At 37.4% G+C, this 16,829-nt stretch overlaps 1 protein-coding gene across 1 annotated transcript in view; it reads left to right on the top strand.

Moving 5' to 3' along the window:
• Positions 1-16,829, top strand: part of NEK10 (NIMA related kinase 10) — a 285,708-nt gene that overhangs the window by 82,568 nt on the left and 186,311 nt on the right. The window contains exon 22 of the mRNA XM_061196445.1: positions 16,554-16,629. Coding sequence (XP_061052428.1) covers positions 16,554-16,629 — 76 coding nt within the window. The remainder of the gene's footprint in view (positions 1-16,553; positions 16,630-16,829) is intronic.

The following is a 16,829-nucleotide window of genomic DNA, read 5'->3' as shown; positions in this document are numbered from 1 at the left end:
TCCTTGCATCCCTGGGATAAATCCCACTTGATCATGGTGTATGATCCTTTTAATGTATTGTTCAATTCAGTTTGCTAATATTTTGTTGAAAATTTTTGCATCTATATTTATCAGTGATACTGACCTGTAAATTGTGTGTGTGTGTGATGTATTTGTCTGATTTTGGTATCAGGTTGATTCTGGCCTTATAGAATGAGTTCAGAAGTATTTTTTTCCTCTTTAATTTTTTGGAATAATTTGGAAAGGATATGTGTTAATTCTTCTTTAAATATTTTATAGAATTCACCTGTGAAGCTGTCTGGTCCTGGAATTTAGTTTGTTCAAAGATTTTTTTAAATTATTATTACTGATTCAATTTCCTTACGGGTAATTGGCCTGTTCATATTTTCTATTTCTTCCTGGTTTAGTCTTGGGAGATTGTATGTTTCTAGAAATTTATCCATTTCTTTTAGGTTACCCATATTATTCACAAGTAATTGTTCATTGTTATCTCTTATGGTTCTTTTATTTCTGTGGTGTCAGGTGTAACTTCTCTTTCATTTCTGATTTTATTTATCTGGGCCCTCTCCGTTTTTGTTTGATGAGTCTGTCTAAAGGTTTATCGATTTTGTTTATTTTTTCAAAGAACCAACTCTTTATTTCATTGATTTTTTTTTTTGTATTGTGTATTTAGTCTCTATTTCACTTATTTCCACTCTGATCTGTAATATTTTTTTCATTCTACTAACTTTGAGTTTGGCTTGTTTTTTTTTTTTTTCCTAGTTCTTTTAGGTGTAAGATTAGATTTTCTTTTAGGGTTTTTCTTGTTTTCTGAGACAGACTTATATTGCTTTTAGAACTGCTTTTGCTGTATCTCATAGATTTTGGATTGTTGTGTTTCTGTTTTCATTTGTCTCAAGGTTTTTTTTCTTTTTCTCTTTGATTTTTTTCACTGACCCATTAGTTGTTTAGTAGCATATTGTTTGGACTCCACGTGTTTGTGCTTTTACAGTTTTCTTTTTCTTCTTTAGTAGTTGATTTCTAGTCTCATACCATTGTGGTCAGAAAAGATGCGTTATGTGATTTCAATCTTCTTAAGTTTATTGAGACTTGGTCTGTGAGCTAGCATGTGATCTATCCTGGAGAATATTCTATGTGCACTTGAAAAGAATGTGTATTCTGCTGCTTTTGGATGGAATGTTTTGTATATAACTATTAATATACAGATTAATATATTTAATCTATACCAGATTGCTGGTATAATGTGTCATTAAGACCTTACTGATTTTATGTATGGATGATCTGTCCACTGATGTAAGTGGGGTGTTAAAATCCCGCACTATTATTGTGTTACTGTCAATTTCTACCTTTATGTCTGCTAATATATACTTTATATATTTAGGTTCTCCTATGTTGCATACGTATATACATATGTATACACAAGTATATACTCTCTTGTTGAATTGATCCTTTTCTCATTATGTAATGCCCTTCTTTGTCTCTTGTTACAAATCTTTGTTTTAAAGTCTATTTTGTCTAATATCAGTATTGCTTCCTCTGCTTTTTTTTTTTTTCATTTCCATTTGCATGGAATATCTTTTTCTATCCCCTCACTTTCAGTCTGTGTGTGTCTTTACGTCTGAGGTGAGTCTGTTGTAGGCAGCATATACGTGAGTCTTGTTTTTGTTTCCATTCAGCCATTCTATGTCTTTTGATTGGAGCATTTATTCCATTTACATTTAAAGTAATTATGGATAGGTATGTTCTTATTGCCATTTTGTTAACTATTTTCTGGATTTTAGGAAATTCCATTTTAGACTTGATTAGACTTTCACTTGTTGAATTAGAAATAATATTGTAAATATCAGCTGTACTTCATTTGGAGGAAGGTCAGAGGGAAGTTTTGGGGGTAGGGATTAGAAATCTGCATGATCTACAGAGGCAGATGTGCCAGTGGGACAGGGATTTTCTGAGGAAAACTTTCTGAGCATCTTTCTGGGAAACACTTCTCATCCCCTGTGCAGCCCTACACTGACAGGATGTTACTGATAATTCCATTGCTATGGAAATTGAAGGTTACCTCTGCATTTACTGAGGCAGAAGGAAAGGGCAGAATGGTGGATGCAGTGGGGTTGCACGATGGACATCTTTCTTCTGGCTTCTTGTACAGTAATGCTCAAGCAGAATCTTCTGTCATTGCCAAGTATTATGGGGATCTTAACTTATCACTTCCTAAAATTGTCAGAGTCACTCCTTGTTTTTATTTTGCTCAGGGAAGACATTTTAAAATGACACAAATTTTAGCTATGCTTTGAAGGATAGGAGAAACTGCCCATAACTACATCTCTTGATTATATACTATGGGATAAAAGTTATACATCCTTTATCTCATCTAATACTCTCAAGCACATTCCCATCTTTACAGATAATGAAGAGGTTTAGAGAGGTTAGGAAACTTGCATAAATCACCCAAGTAATTGGTTGACAGAGCCAGGGATGAACCATGTCTGCTTCTAGAGTTCTTTTTTTTTTTCTTTTTAACGTCTTTACTGGAGTATAATTGCTTTACAATGATGTGTTAGTTTCTGCTTTATAACAAAGTGAATCAGTTATACATATACATATGTTCCCATATCTCTTCCCTCTTGCATTTCCCTCCCTACCACCCTCCCTATGCCACCCCTCTAAGTGGTCACAAAGCACAGAGCTGATCTCCCTGTGCTATGCGGTTGCTTCCCACTAGCTATCTGTTTTACGTTTGGTAGTGTATATCTGTCCATGCCACTCTCTCACTTTGTCACATCTTACCCTTCCCCCTCCCCAAGTCCATATCCTCAAGTCCATTCTCTAGTAGGTCTGTGTCTTTTTTTCTGTCTTGCCTCTAGGTTCTTCATGACCTTATTTTTTTTCCCTTAGATTCCATATATATGTGTTAGCATACTGTATTTGTGTTTCTCTTTCTCACTTACTTCACTCTGTATGACAGACTCTAACTCTATCCACCTCACTACAAATAACTCAATTTCATTTCTTTTATCCCTGAGTAATATTCCATTATATATATGTGCCACATCTTCTTTATCCATTCATCCGATGATGGACACTTAGGTTGCTTCCATGTCCTGGCTATTGTAAATAAAGCTGCAATGAACATTTTGGTACATGACTCTTTTTGAATTATGGTTTTCTCAGGGTATATGCCCTGTAGTGGGATTGCTGGGTCGTATGGTAGTTCTATTTTTAGTTTCTTAAGGAATCTCCATACTGTTCTCCATAGTGGCTGTATCAATTTACATTCCCACCAACAGTGCAAGAGGGTTCCCTTTCCTCCACACCCTCTCCAGCATTTATTGTTTGTAGATTTTTTGATGATGGCCATTCTGACCGGTGTGAGATGATATCTCATTGTAGTTTTGATTTGCATTTCTCTAATAATTAATGATGTTGAGCATTCTTTCATGTGTTTGTTGGCAATCTGTATATCTTCTTTAGAGAAATGTCTATTTAGGTCTTCTGCCCATTTTTGGATTGGGTTGTTTGTTTTTTTGTTATTGAGCTGCATGAGCTGCTTGTAAATCTTGGAGATTAATCCTATGTCAGTTGCTTCATTTGCAAATATTTTCTCCCATTCTGAGGGTTGTCTTTTGGTCTTGTTTATGGTTTCCTTTGCTGTGCAAAAGCTTTTAAGTTTCATTAGGTCCCATTTCTTTATTTTTGTTTTTATTTCCATTTCTCTAGGAGGTGGGTCAAAAAGGATCTTGCTGTGATTTATGTCATAGAGTGTTCTGCCTATGTTTTCCTCTAAGAGTTTGATAGTGTCTGGCCTTACATTTAGGTCTTTAATCCATTTTGAGTTTATTTTTGTGTATGGTGTTAGGGAGTGTTCTAATTTCATACTTTTACATGTACCGGTCCAGTTTTCCCAGCACCACTTATTGAAGAGGCTGTCTTTTCTCCACTGTATATGCTTGCCTCCTTTATCAAAGATAAGGTGACCATATGTGCATGGGTTTATCTCTGGGCTTTCTATCCTGTTCCATTGATCTATGTTTCTGTTTTTGTGCCAGTACCATACTGTCTTGATTACTGTAGCTTTGTAGTATAGTCTGAAGTCAGGGAGCCTGATTCCTCCAGCTCCATTTTTCGTTCTCAAGATTGCTTTGGCTATTTGGGGTCTTTTGTGTTTCCATACAAATTGTGAAATTTTTTGTTCTAGTTCTGTGAAAAATGCCAGTGGTAGTTTGACAGGGATTGCATTGAATCTGTAGACTGCTTTGGGTAGTAGAGTCATTTTCACAATGTTGATTCTTCCAATCCAAGAACATGGTATATCTCTCCATCTATTTGTATCACCTTTAATTTCTTTCATCAGTGTCTTATAGTTTTCTGCATACAGGTCTTTTGTCTCCTTAGGTAGGTTTATTCCTAGGTATTTTATTCTTTTTGTTGCAATGGTAAATGGGAGTGTTTTCTTAATTTCACTTTCAGATTTTTCATCATTAGTGTATAGGAATGCAAGAGATTTCTGTGCATTAATTTTGTATCCTGCTACTTTGTCAAATTCATTGATTAGCTCTAGTAGTTTTCTGGTAGCATCTTTAGGATTCTCTATGTATAGTATCATGTCATCTGCAAACAGTGACAGCTTTACTTCTTCTTTTCCGATTTGGATTCCTTTTATTTCTTTTTCTTCTCTGATTGCTGTGGCTAACACTTCCAAAACTATGTTGAATAATAGTGGTGAGAGTGGGCAACCTTGTCTTGTTCCTGATCTTAGTGGAAATGGTTTCAGTTTTTCACCATTGAGGACGATGTTGGCTGTGGGTTTGTCATATATGGCCTTCATTATGTTGAGGAAAGTTCCCTCTATGCCTACTTTCTGCAGGGTTTTTATCATAAATGGGTGTTGAATTTTGTTGAAAGCTTTCTCTGCATCTATTGAGATGATCATACGGTTTTTCTCCTTCAATTTGTTAATATGGTGTATCACGTTGATTGATTTGCGTATATTAAATAATCCTTGCATTCCTGGGATAAACCCCACTTGATTGTGGTGTATGATCCTTTTAATGTGCTCTCGGATTCTGTTTGCTAGTATTTTGTTGAGGATTTTTGCATCTATGTTCATCAGTGATATTGGCCTGTAGTTTTCTTTCTTTGTGACATCTTTGTCTGGTTTTGGTATCAGGGTGATGGTGGCCTCGTAGAATGAGTTGGGGAGTGTTCCTTCTTCTGCAATATTTTGGAAGAGTTTGAGAAGGATAGGTTTTAGCCCTTCTCTAAATGTTTGATAGAATTTGCCTGTGAAGCCATCTGGTCCTGGGCTTTTGTTTGTTGGAAGATTTTTAATCCCAGTTTCAATTTCAGTGCTTGTGATTGGTCTGTTCATATTTTCTCTTTCTTCCTGGTTCAGTCTCGGCAGGTTGTGCATTTCTAAGAATTTGTCCATTTCTTCCAGGTTGTCCATTTTATTGGCATAGAGTTGCTTGTAGTAATCTCTCATGATCGTTTGTATTTCTGCAGTGTCAGTTGTTACTTCTCCTTTTTCATTTCTAATTTTATTGATCTGAGTCTTCTCCCTTTTTTTATTGATGAGTCTGGCTAATGGTTTGTCAATTTTGTTTATCTTCTCAAAGAACCAGCTTTTAGTTTTGTTGATCTTTGCTATCGTTTCCTTCATTTCTTTTTCATTTATTTCTGATCTGATTTTTATGATTTCTTTCCTTCTGCTAACTGTGGCGGTTTTTTTGTTCTTCTTTCTCTAATTGCTTTAGGTGCAAGGTTAGGTTGTTTATTCGAGATGTTTCCTGTTTCTTGAGTTAGAGTTGTATTGCTATAAACTTCCCTCTTAGAACTGCTTTTGCTGCATCCCATAGGTTTTGGGTCATCGTGTCTCCATTGTCATTTGTTTCTAGGTATTTTTTGATTTCCCCTTTGATTTCTTCAGTGATCACTTCGTTAAATAAGTAGTGTATTGTGTAGCCTCCATGTGTTTGTATTTTTTACAGATCTTTTCCTGTTATTGATATCTAGTCTCATAGCGTTGTGGTCGGAAATGATACTTGATATGATTTCAATTTTCTTAAATTTACCAAGGCTTGATTTGTGACCCAAGATATGATCTATCCTGGAGAATGTTCCATGAGCACTTGAGAAAAATGTGTATTGTGTTGTTTTTGGGTGGAATGTCCTATAAATATCAATTAAGTCCATCTTGTTTAATGTATCATTTAAAGCTTGTGTTTCCTTATTTATTTTCATTTTGGATGATCTGTCCATTGGTGAAAGTGGGGTGTTAAAGTCCCCTACTATGATTGTGTTACTGTCGATTTCCCCTTTTATGGCTGTTAGTATTTGCCTTATGTATTGTGGTGCTCCTATGTTGGGTGCATAAATATTTACAATTGTTATATCCTCTTCTTGAATCGATCCCTTGGTCATTATATAGTGTCCTTCTTTGTCTCTTGTAATAGTCTTTATTTTAAAGTCTATTATTTTGTCTGATACGAGAATTGCTACTCCAGCTTTCTTTTGATTTCCATTTTTATGGAATATCTTTTTCCATCCCCTCACTTTCAGTCTGTATGTGTCCCTAGGTTGAAGTGGATCTCTTGTAGACAGCATATATATGGGTCTTGTTTTTGTATCCATTCAGCCAGTCTGTGTCTTTTGGTGGGAACATTTAATCCATTTACATTGAATGTAATTATCAATATGTATGTTCCTATTCCCATTTTCTTAAATGCTTTGGGTTTGTTATTGTAGGTGTTTTCCTTCTCTTGTGTTTCTTGCCTAGAGAAGTTCCTTTAGCATTTGTTATAAAGCTGGTTTGGTAGTGCTGAACTCTCTCAGCTTTTGCTTGTCTGTAAAGGTTTTAATTTCTCCATCAAATCTGAATGAGATCCTTGCTGGGTAGAGTAATCTTGGTTGTAGGTTTTTCTCCTTCATCACTTTATATATGTTCTGCCACTCCCTTCTGGCTTGCAGAGTTTCTGCTGAAAGATCAGCTGTTAACCTTATGGGGATTCCCTTGCATGTTATTTGTTGTTTTTCCCTTGCTGCTTTTAATATGTTTTCTTTATATTTAATTTTTGATAGTTTGATTAATATATGTCTTGGTGTGTTTCTCCTTGGATTTCTCCTGTATGGGACTCTCTGTGCTTCCAGGACTTGATTAACTATTTCCTTTCCCATATTAGGGAAGTTTTCAACTATAATCTCTTCAAATATTTTCTCAGTCCCTTTCTTTTTCTCTTCTTCTTCTGGGACCCCTATAATTCGAATGTTGGTGCATTTAATGTTGTCCCAGAGGTCTCTGAGACTGTCCTCAGTTCTTTTCATTCTTTTTTCTTTATTCTGCTCTGCAGTAGTTATTTCCACCATTTTATCTTCCAGGTCACTTATCCGTTCTTCTGCCTCAGTTATTCTGCTATTGATCCCTTCTAGAGTATGTTTAATTTAATTTATTGTGTTTTTCATCATTGCTTGGTTCCTCTTTAGTTCTTCTAGGTCCTTGTTAAATGTTTCTTGCATTTTGTCTATTCTATTTCCAAGATTTTGGATCATCTTTACTGTCCTTATTCTGAATTCTTTTTCAGGTAGACTGCCTATTTCCTCTTCATTTTTTAGGTCTGGTGTGTTTTTACCTTGCTCCTTCATCTGCTGTGTGTTTTTCTGTCTTCTCATTTTGCTTATCTTACTGTGTTTGGGGTCTCCTTTTTGCAGGCTGCAGGTTCATAGTTCCTGTTGTTTTTGGTATCTGTCCCCAGTGGCTAAGGTTGGTTCAGTGGGTTGTGTAGGCTTCCTGGTGGAGGGGACTAGTGCCTGTGTTCTGGTGGATGAGGCTGGATCTTGTCTTTCTGGTGAGCAGGTCCACGTCTGGTGGTGTGTTTTGGGGTGTCTGTGGCCTTACTGTGATTTTAGGCAGCCTCTCTGCTAATGGATGGGGCTGTGTTCCTGTCTTGCTAGTTGTTTGGCATAGGGTGTCCAGCACTATAGCTTGCTGGTCATTGAGTGAAGCTGGGTCTTGGTGTTGAGATGGAGATCTCTGGGAGATTTTCATCGTTTGGTATTATGTGGATCTGGGAGGTCTCTTGTGGACCAGTGTCCTGAAGTTGGCTCTCCCACCTCAGAGGCACAGCCCTGATGCCTGGCTGGAGCACCAAGAGCCTTTCATCCACACGGCTCAGAACAAAAGCGAGAAAAAATAGAAAGAAAAAAAAGAAAGAAGATAAAATAAAGTAAGATAAAATAAAATAAGTTATTAAAATAAAAAAATAAAAAATAATTATTAAGAAAAAAAGAAGAAAAAATTTTAAGTAAACAAACAAACAAACAAAAAAACGGACGGACAGGACCCTAGGACAAATGGTGAAAGCAAAGCTATACAGACAAAATCTTACACAGAAGCAAACACATACACACTCACAAAAAATGGAAAAGGGGGAAAAATAATATATCTTGCTCCCAAAGTCCACCTCCTCAATTTGGAATGATTCGTTGTCTATTCAGGTATTCCACAGATGCAGGTACATTAAGTTGTTTGTGGAGCTTTAATCCGCTGCTTCTGAGGCTGCTGGGAGAAATTTCCCTTTCTCTTCTTTGTTCTCACAGCTCCCGGGTTTCAGCCTTGGATTTGGCCCCGCCTCTGCGTGTAGGTTGCCTGAGGGCATCTGTTCTTCGCTCAGACAAGACGGGTTTAAAGGAGCAGCTGCTTAGGCTCTGGCTCACTCAGGCCGGGTGGCAGGAGGGGTACGAATGCGGGGCGAGCCTGCAGCGGCAGAGGCCTGCGTGACGTTGCACTAGCCTGAGGCGCGCCGTGCGTTCTCCTGGGGAAGTTGTCCCTGGATCACGGGACCCTGGCCGTGGCGGGCTGCACAGGCTTCCGGGACGGGCGGTGTGGATAGTGACCTGTGCTTGCACACAGGCTTTTTGGTGGTGGCAGCAGCAGCCTTAGGGTTTCATGCCCGTCTCTGGGGTCTGCGCTGATAGCCGCGGCTCGCGCCCATCTCTGGAGCTCCTTTAGGCGGTGCTCTGAATCCCCTGTCCTCGCGCACCAGGAAACAAAGAGGCAAGAAAAAGTCTCTTGCCTGTTTGGCAGCTCCAGATCTTTTCCCGGACTCCCTCCCGGCTAGCTGTGGTGCGCTAACCCCTTCAGGCTGTGTTCACACCGCCAACCCCAGTCCTCTCCCTGCAATCCAACTGAAGCCCAAGCCTCAGCTCCCAGCCCCCGCCCGCCCCGGCGGGTGAGCAGAGAAGCCTCTCGGGCTGGTGAGTGCTGGTCGCCACTGATCCTCCGTGTGGGAATCTCTCTGCTTTGCCCTCTGCACACCTGTGGCTGCGCTCTCCTCTGTGGCTCTGAAGCTTCCCCCCTCTGCCACTCGCAGTCTCCGCCCGCGAAGGGGCTTCCTAGTGTTTGATAACCTTTCCTCCTTCACAGCTCCCTCCCACTGGTGCAGGTCCTGTCCCTATTCTTTTGTCTCTGTTGTTTCTTTTTTCTTTTACCCTACCCAGGTACGTGGGGAGTTTCTTGCCTTTTGGGAGGTCTGACGTCTTCTGCCAGCGTTCAGTGGGTGTTCTATAGGAGCAGTTCCACGTGTAGATGTATTTCTGATGTATCTGTGGGGAGGAAGGTGATCTCCGCGTCTTACTCTTCCGCCATCTTCTCCTCTCCTCTAGAGTTCGTCTTTTAATGGAGTCTCTTTATAGTATTCCCTTAGGGAAGCCATTTCGGGCAAAGAAAAAGGCAGGCTTAAGGGCACCCAGGTGCTCATAATCAAGTGTGGTACAAGGGTGAGGCCAATACTTTTTTGGAGTGGACATTTTAGATTGGCTGATAATGAGAGAGCTCAGTCATCTGAGCATTGCCTGCAGAGTCCTTTATCCCTGATTCTCTACCCTCTGGCAAGCCTGGCTTTTTCTCCGTTTCTCAATGGACCATGCTCCCTTGATCACAGGACCTTTGTATATGTAGCTTCCTCAGCCTGGAAGTCTCTTCTCCACTTTCTTTTCTTACCTAGTTAACTCCTGCCCTCCTTAATATATTCATTCAACCACCATTTTATCACAGAAGCTTTTCCTGATCAGCTGTGTCCCCTACATTACCCTTTCATAATATCATATATTTACCTGTTCTTTAATGATCTTATCCTAACTCTAAATTTACATGTATATGTGTGATTCTTGGTTTAATGTGTATCTCTGCCACTGGTCCTAAGGGTTGTGTCAATATGGAATGGTTTCTGATGTGGTTACCATCTTATCTTTAGTACCTAGCCCGTTACCTGGAACATAGTATATACTTAGTGGATATTTGTTGGAGAAATGAGTGAATCAGTATGTACATGTACCATCTTGAAGGCCAGATAGGGCAGCTGGAAACTTTATAAAGAATAGTAATCAGGAGACCTTCTGGTACTTAATGGGGGCCTACTGTGCTGAAGACCGGGGTTGGTAGATTTTTCCACTGTTAAATACTTTGTAGAATGGATTATAAGGAAAAGCTTTCTGATGAGGTACACCTGGGTTATTGCAGGAGTAGAGAGTGCCTGGGCTCCTGGCATATTTAAACTGTGATCACAGAAACAATTGGAAATTCAGATATAAGACCTGGTGAGTGAGTAAGTATAGGAGCAAGAGAGACGTGTCAGAGATTTCAAGCCTAGGAAATGGGGAAGATGTGATGTCATCTGCGATTTGGGATATCCCAGATGGGGTGTGAAGAGGCAGGTGCTTCATAGGGCTGGGGGTGAATCCCCAGACAAAGACTGGGGCTTTCTGGTTTGGCTGTGAACTTGGGAGTTTCTGACAGACATGTGATGGATGAATGCTCATGTGGAAAGGAATGGGAACACCTTATATCTGTGCAGTATTTCCAAGTGCTTCTCATCTATTGTCATAGTTTTGTTTGGGCAACCCCTGCAAAAAGTAAGTTTATAGGCCATTTTTTTGAGAACACAAAGTAGTGAGTGATGTGACCAATGTCGCACAGATAGTAAACAACAGAGCAAGAATCTAGGGTCTCAACCACACATCTTTTCCATCTGAAAGTTGACAGCTTCAGGCTGTAGCATAAAGATGCTACAGTCTTTAACATTTTTGGTATCATTTGTTCTACAAAAGGAGAGGGTTTTTACCCTTTTTAATATGTGCTATATATAAAATGTTTTCTGTTGTCATTTTTTAATTTCTATTTTAGCACATGAATGCTGTTATGACCACACTTTCTGAAATAAAACCTTTTCCTCCACTCCAAATATGGTCACAGATGTGGAAAGAGTAATAAAAACATTAATGCTGCTACCAGAATTTTCTAAATAGCCAAACAATATTAGATTTCTTCCTCTTTAAGAGTACTTCTTGGGCTTCCCTGGTGGCGCAGTGGTTGAGAGTCTGCCTGCCAATGCAGGGGACACGGGTTCGAGCCCTGGTCTGGGAAGATCCCACATGCCGCGGAGCAACTAGGCCCGTGAGCCACAACTACTGAGCCTGCGCGTCTGGAGCATGTGCTCCGCAACAAGAGAGGCCGCGACAGTGAGAGGCCCGCGCACCGTGATGAAGAGTGGCCCCCTCTCGCCACAACTAGAGAAAGCCCACGCACAGAAACGAAGACCCAACACAGCCAAAAATAAATGAATGAATTAATTAAAATGTCCTTGTTTAAAAAAAAAAAAAAAAGAGTACTTCTTGACCGTCAGTGATTTTGCAGACAGCTGTCCAAGTTTCTGCCATTATCTCAATTAACTGGAGTGAGTAGAGTCATTGTGAGTGCCAATCCTTGTTTTTTTGCCTTTCAAAATCAGTGGCATTTTTATAGAAACAGGATAATTTCTATGTAGCATTAGAACTAAAAGTCAAAGTATTATTTTAGATAGTAAGTTGGTCAAAGTTTATGTATGCCAAAATTATAGTGAGCTCCCAAAAATATTGAAACACTATACTATTTCTAACAGTTTTCTCCATTGCACTATAGAGAAATGGAAAGGTTATAACAAGCCATCTAGCTTTTGCATAGTTCTTAAAAACACTTTGTAGAGCTTAGCCCTCTCATTTGTCAGTAGTACTACTGTATCGAGAGGACAGATAGATAAATATACTCATACATATGCATATATGTCTATATATGTATCGAAAGATACATCTCCATCTGTCTACAGTGATAAACCACACAAAATCTTTGCTCTCATGAATCTTGCATTCTGGTTAGGAATTACAGACCCCAATATGTAAATGAATATTAAGTAAATAAAAACAAAGAAAGTAATTTCAGATTGAAAGATAGTAAGAATTCAATAAATATAATAGGAGAGTATTGAGGAAAGGGATGAGTTTTTGATAGTATGGTCAAGAAAGACCTTTCTGAAAACCCAGATCATGTATGGCCTTTTATGCCTGGTAGGAGTTTGGTCTTTATTCTTAATATCTATCAGAAGCCTTTAAAGAATTTTAACCTTTAGGTAGTGATATCTGCTTTAGGTCTTTCAAAGATCACTGTGACTCTGGTATGGAGAATTATGTTTTGGAGGGTAGTGATGGCTGTGGGGAGTCTGCTTAGAAAGTATAGTTCAGTAGCCTGGATGAGAGTTCTTGGTGTCCTGGACTAGGTGATAGTGGTTGTATTAATTATCCATTATTGTGTAACCAATTACCACAAAGCTTAGTGGCTTAAGACAACAAACATTTATTTTCTCACCATTTCAAGGGACAGGAATCCAGCAGCAGCTAAGCTGGATGATTCTGGCTCAGGGTCTCTCATGAGGCTTCAGTCAAGCTGTCAGCCAGGGCTGCATCATCTGAAGCCTTGACTTGGCCTGGGAGTCCACTTCCAAGAAGGCTCACTCACATGATGGTCAATTAGTTCTGGCTTTTGGTTGGAACTTGGCCTCTCATTCACCAGGACCCCTCTTCTCTATGTGGCCTCTTCAGCAGACTAGCCTGGACTAGACAAATATTTCTTAACTATAACATCAAGGGACTTCCCTGGTGGTCCAGTGGTTAAGTCTCCGTGCTCCCAATACCGGCGGCTCAGGTTCGATCCCTTGTCAGGGAACTAAGATCCCACATGCTGCAACTAAGCCTGTGTGCTCTAGAGCCCACACACCGCAACTAGAAAGCCCACATGCTGCAACTAGGGAGGCCCACGTGCCACAAAGAAGACCCAGCACAGCCAGAATAAAATAAATAAATGAAAATAAACTATAACATCAAAACCATAATATATATATAAATTAATTCATTGAACTTCATTAAAGTTTAAAACTTCTGTTCTATGAAAGATATTATTAAGAGGATGAAAAAACAAGTTGAAGACAAGGAGAAAATATTTGTAGATCATCTATCTGACAAAGAATTAGTATCAATAATACAAATAATAAGAAAGCTCAGTAATAAGAATACAAACAACCCCATGAAAAAATGGGCCAAATTTTGAACAAGAACTTCACTAAAGAAGATACACAGATGGCAAATAAGTACATAAAACATGTTCAGCACCATTAGTCATTAGGGAAATGCAAATGAAAGCTATACTGAGCTACCACTACATGCTAGTTAAAATGGCTAATTAAAAAACCCCTGATAACTTCAAATGCTGGTGAGGAGGCAGAAGCAACTAGAACTCTCATACATTTCTGGTGAGAACACAATGGAAAATATTTTGGTAGTTTTTTATGAAATTAAACATACACTTATGATAGGATCCAGTAATCCCACTCCAAGGAATCTATCAAAGAGAAATAAAAAATTATCTTCGCACAAAAATTTGTATGCAATTATTGTACTTACTTGGACCTGTAGTACAATCTTGAATAGGAATGGTGAGAGTGGACATCCTTGCCATTTTTTCTGTGTATCCTGAGTTTATACTACCTTGTCTTAATTACTATAGCCTTGTAATAATTCTTAATATACTATAGAAAACTCTGTCCTCTTTTATATTAAAATCCATGGCTCCTCTTGGCAGTTTCTATTTCTATATGAATTTTATACTCAATTTGTGAAGTTCTGCCCAAAATATGAAGACATTTAATTAGAATTACATAAATTAGTTTAGGAAGAATGAAATCTATATAATATTGAAAATCCCAATCCATGAATTTGGACTTTCTCTCCATTAATTTTAATCTTCTTTAATGACTCTGTAACAAAATTTTATAATTTTCCCTGCATAGGTCTTTCATGTCCTTTGTCATATTATTCCTAGATATTTGTTCCTATGATGGTATTGTAATTAGTATGTTTTCTTTCTTTCTTTTTTTTTGAAAGGAAAGAGAAAATAATGTTTTCTGATTTATTTTTAAAATTCAGTTATCAAGGCACATTAAAAATGTTCTTATATGACAATCTCTTCAAAATATCTATCAATATATTAACAAGATGGCTATATCTTTTATTTCTTTTTTATTTTTCTTCTTTGCTTTAATTGAGATATAATTGACCTACAACATTGTATTAGTTTCAGGTGTGTAACATAATGATTCGATATTTGTTATATACTGTGAAATGATCACCATAAGTCAAGATAACATCCAGCCTTGTTTTTTTGATCTTAAGGGAAAGACATTCAATCTTTTAACATTAACTAGAAAGTTGGCTGTAGGTTTTTCATAGATGCCCTTTATCAGGTTAAGGAAATGCCTGTCTATTTTCCACTTTGCTGAAAGGAATAGATATTGAATTTTCTCAAATTCTTCTTATACAACTATTGAGATGTTCGTATGATTTCCTTCTCTAATGTTCTGATCTGGTGAACTATATTGATTAATTTTTAAATGTTGGATCAGCGTTGTATTTTTGGCATAAACCCCACTTGGTTATTATTTGTTATCCTTTTTAATATATCCCTAGATTGGATTTACTTATTTTTTGTATCTATTCTCATGGGGAATATTGTTCTGTGCTTTTCTTTTCTCGTAATGTCTTTGTCTGGACTTATTCAGGGTAACGTTGACTTCATAAAATGAGTTGGGAAGTGTTCTCTCCTCTTCTATTTTCTGGTAGAGTTTATGCATAACTGATATTTATCCTTTAAGTGTTTGGTTGAATTTGTAAATAAAATGGTTTGGGCCTGATTTTTCTTTGTTGGCAGTATTGTATTCTGTTTTGATAAGAATTTGGGGCTTTAGAATTTAGCAACCTCAAATTCATGTCTAACTCTGTTCATTTCTCCCTGAGAAACCCTGAGCAAGGCACTCATTCTCTTTGCGCCTCAGTTTCCTCATCTATAAAATGGGTGGTTGTGAAGATTAAATAGCAATATACATCAGTTGATTATCACTATGCTATACTACATTTGCATATGTTAACTTATTCAGATTTTAATATTATAGTACTACTATCTATATTATTACAATCCCTATTTTACAGATAAGAAAACTATTGCAAAGAGAGATTAAATAACTTGCCCAGGGTTACTCAGGTAGCACATAATGAAGCCAGGATTTGAACTGAGCCTGTTTGGTTCCAGAGTCCTTGCCTTTAAGCACTAACAGGCACTAACTATAGTAATTCCTATTGCACTGTGAGTATTAAAATAGACAATATATGTACACTGCTAAATCTGTGCTAGCTCAAGGTTGTTGTTTTGTAAATGGATATTGTTATTAATAACATGAATTAATATTACTTTGAAGTCAAGGTACTTCAGAATATTTTCAACTTGTCAAAGACACTTTAGTATAGATAATCAAATACTTTTTATTAAAATTCATTACAGTGAAATTCCATACATATTTAGTACACTTTAAAAAGTGATATTGTGAACATCAAACTTGATTAGGAATAGCAACTTGAATTTTTGCCCTGGTTCAACACTGTGTTTTTGTTTAATTCTAATAATTAAACCTCTTGAAATGTTTATAAATCCATACAATGATAATAGGAATAATATCTGTTTCTACCACTTTGAGTTATTGAGTGGCTTAAAAAAGAGAAGTATGTGAAGGTGCTTTGAAAAATATAGCTAGTGCTAATATTAAATATAAATATTTAGTGTTCTAGTTTAAAAATTAAAATCCATTGTATTAACGTAATTATATTATTATATAAGTATTTTGAGATGACTGTGAACATTGTTATTTACTATGACTTCGTACAAATAGATACCATTAATTTCAGGTTTTCAGACCTTCATGGTGATTATTTAGGCTTACCATATTTGTTTACTTTTTTAGCCGGATGAGGTGATGACTGCCATATGCCAAAATATTAGATTCATTTTATTTATTTGAAAATTATAAAGAGTAACCTAAAAAAGTAGAATCACAAGTTCAATAAGTACTTTGTCCTATCTTCCAGTCAGAAAGACTTATTTTAATATTTTTTAATGAAACCTCATTATGTCAATATATATAGATAGCATAATGACCTAATGTATGTACACCATTAATGAAGGCTGGGAGTGGTTCAGAAGATTGGCGCATGGGGCATTTTGACAGGGAAAACAAGAAAAGCTTTCTCTTGTGAATTGTAATAGCTTTTTGCTTTGTTTTGTTTTGTTTTTGCAGAATGTTAAAAGCTAAGGAACAATGCTAATTCTGGGAAAATATAATCAAATTGTTTTTTTTCTTGAATTGTAGCTGACTTTGGCCTGGCAAAGCAAAAACAAGAAAGCAGTAAACTTACATCTGTTGTAGGAACAATTCTGTATTCCTGGTAAGGACAATTATTTTATGGCTCTCTAACACCGTTTTTTAACTGGTTTGGGCTTTCATTTCTTTTCTTGGCTTGCAAAGGAAAGATATTTACATATTTAATAAGTTTTCCTCAATTACCCAGGTAATACACATGTATAGAATCGTACCATTATGTGTTTAAAATAACAAACTATCTTTCCTTTAAGGTAACTCTGCCCC

The sequence above is a fragment of the Eubalaena glacialis genome, chromosome 7 (assembly GCF_028564815.1).
Source record: "Eubalaena glacialis isolate mEubGla1 chromosome 7, mEubGla1.1.hap2.+ XY, whole genome shotgun sequence".
Lineage (NCBI taxonomy): Eukaryota > Metazoa > Chordata > Mammalia > Artiodactyla > Balaenidae > Eubalaena > Eubalaena glacialis.
Note: the sequence above shows the minus strand (reverse complement) of the source record. Positions and strands in the feature narration are given on the sequence as shown.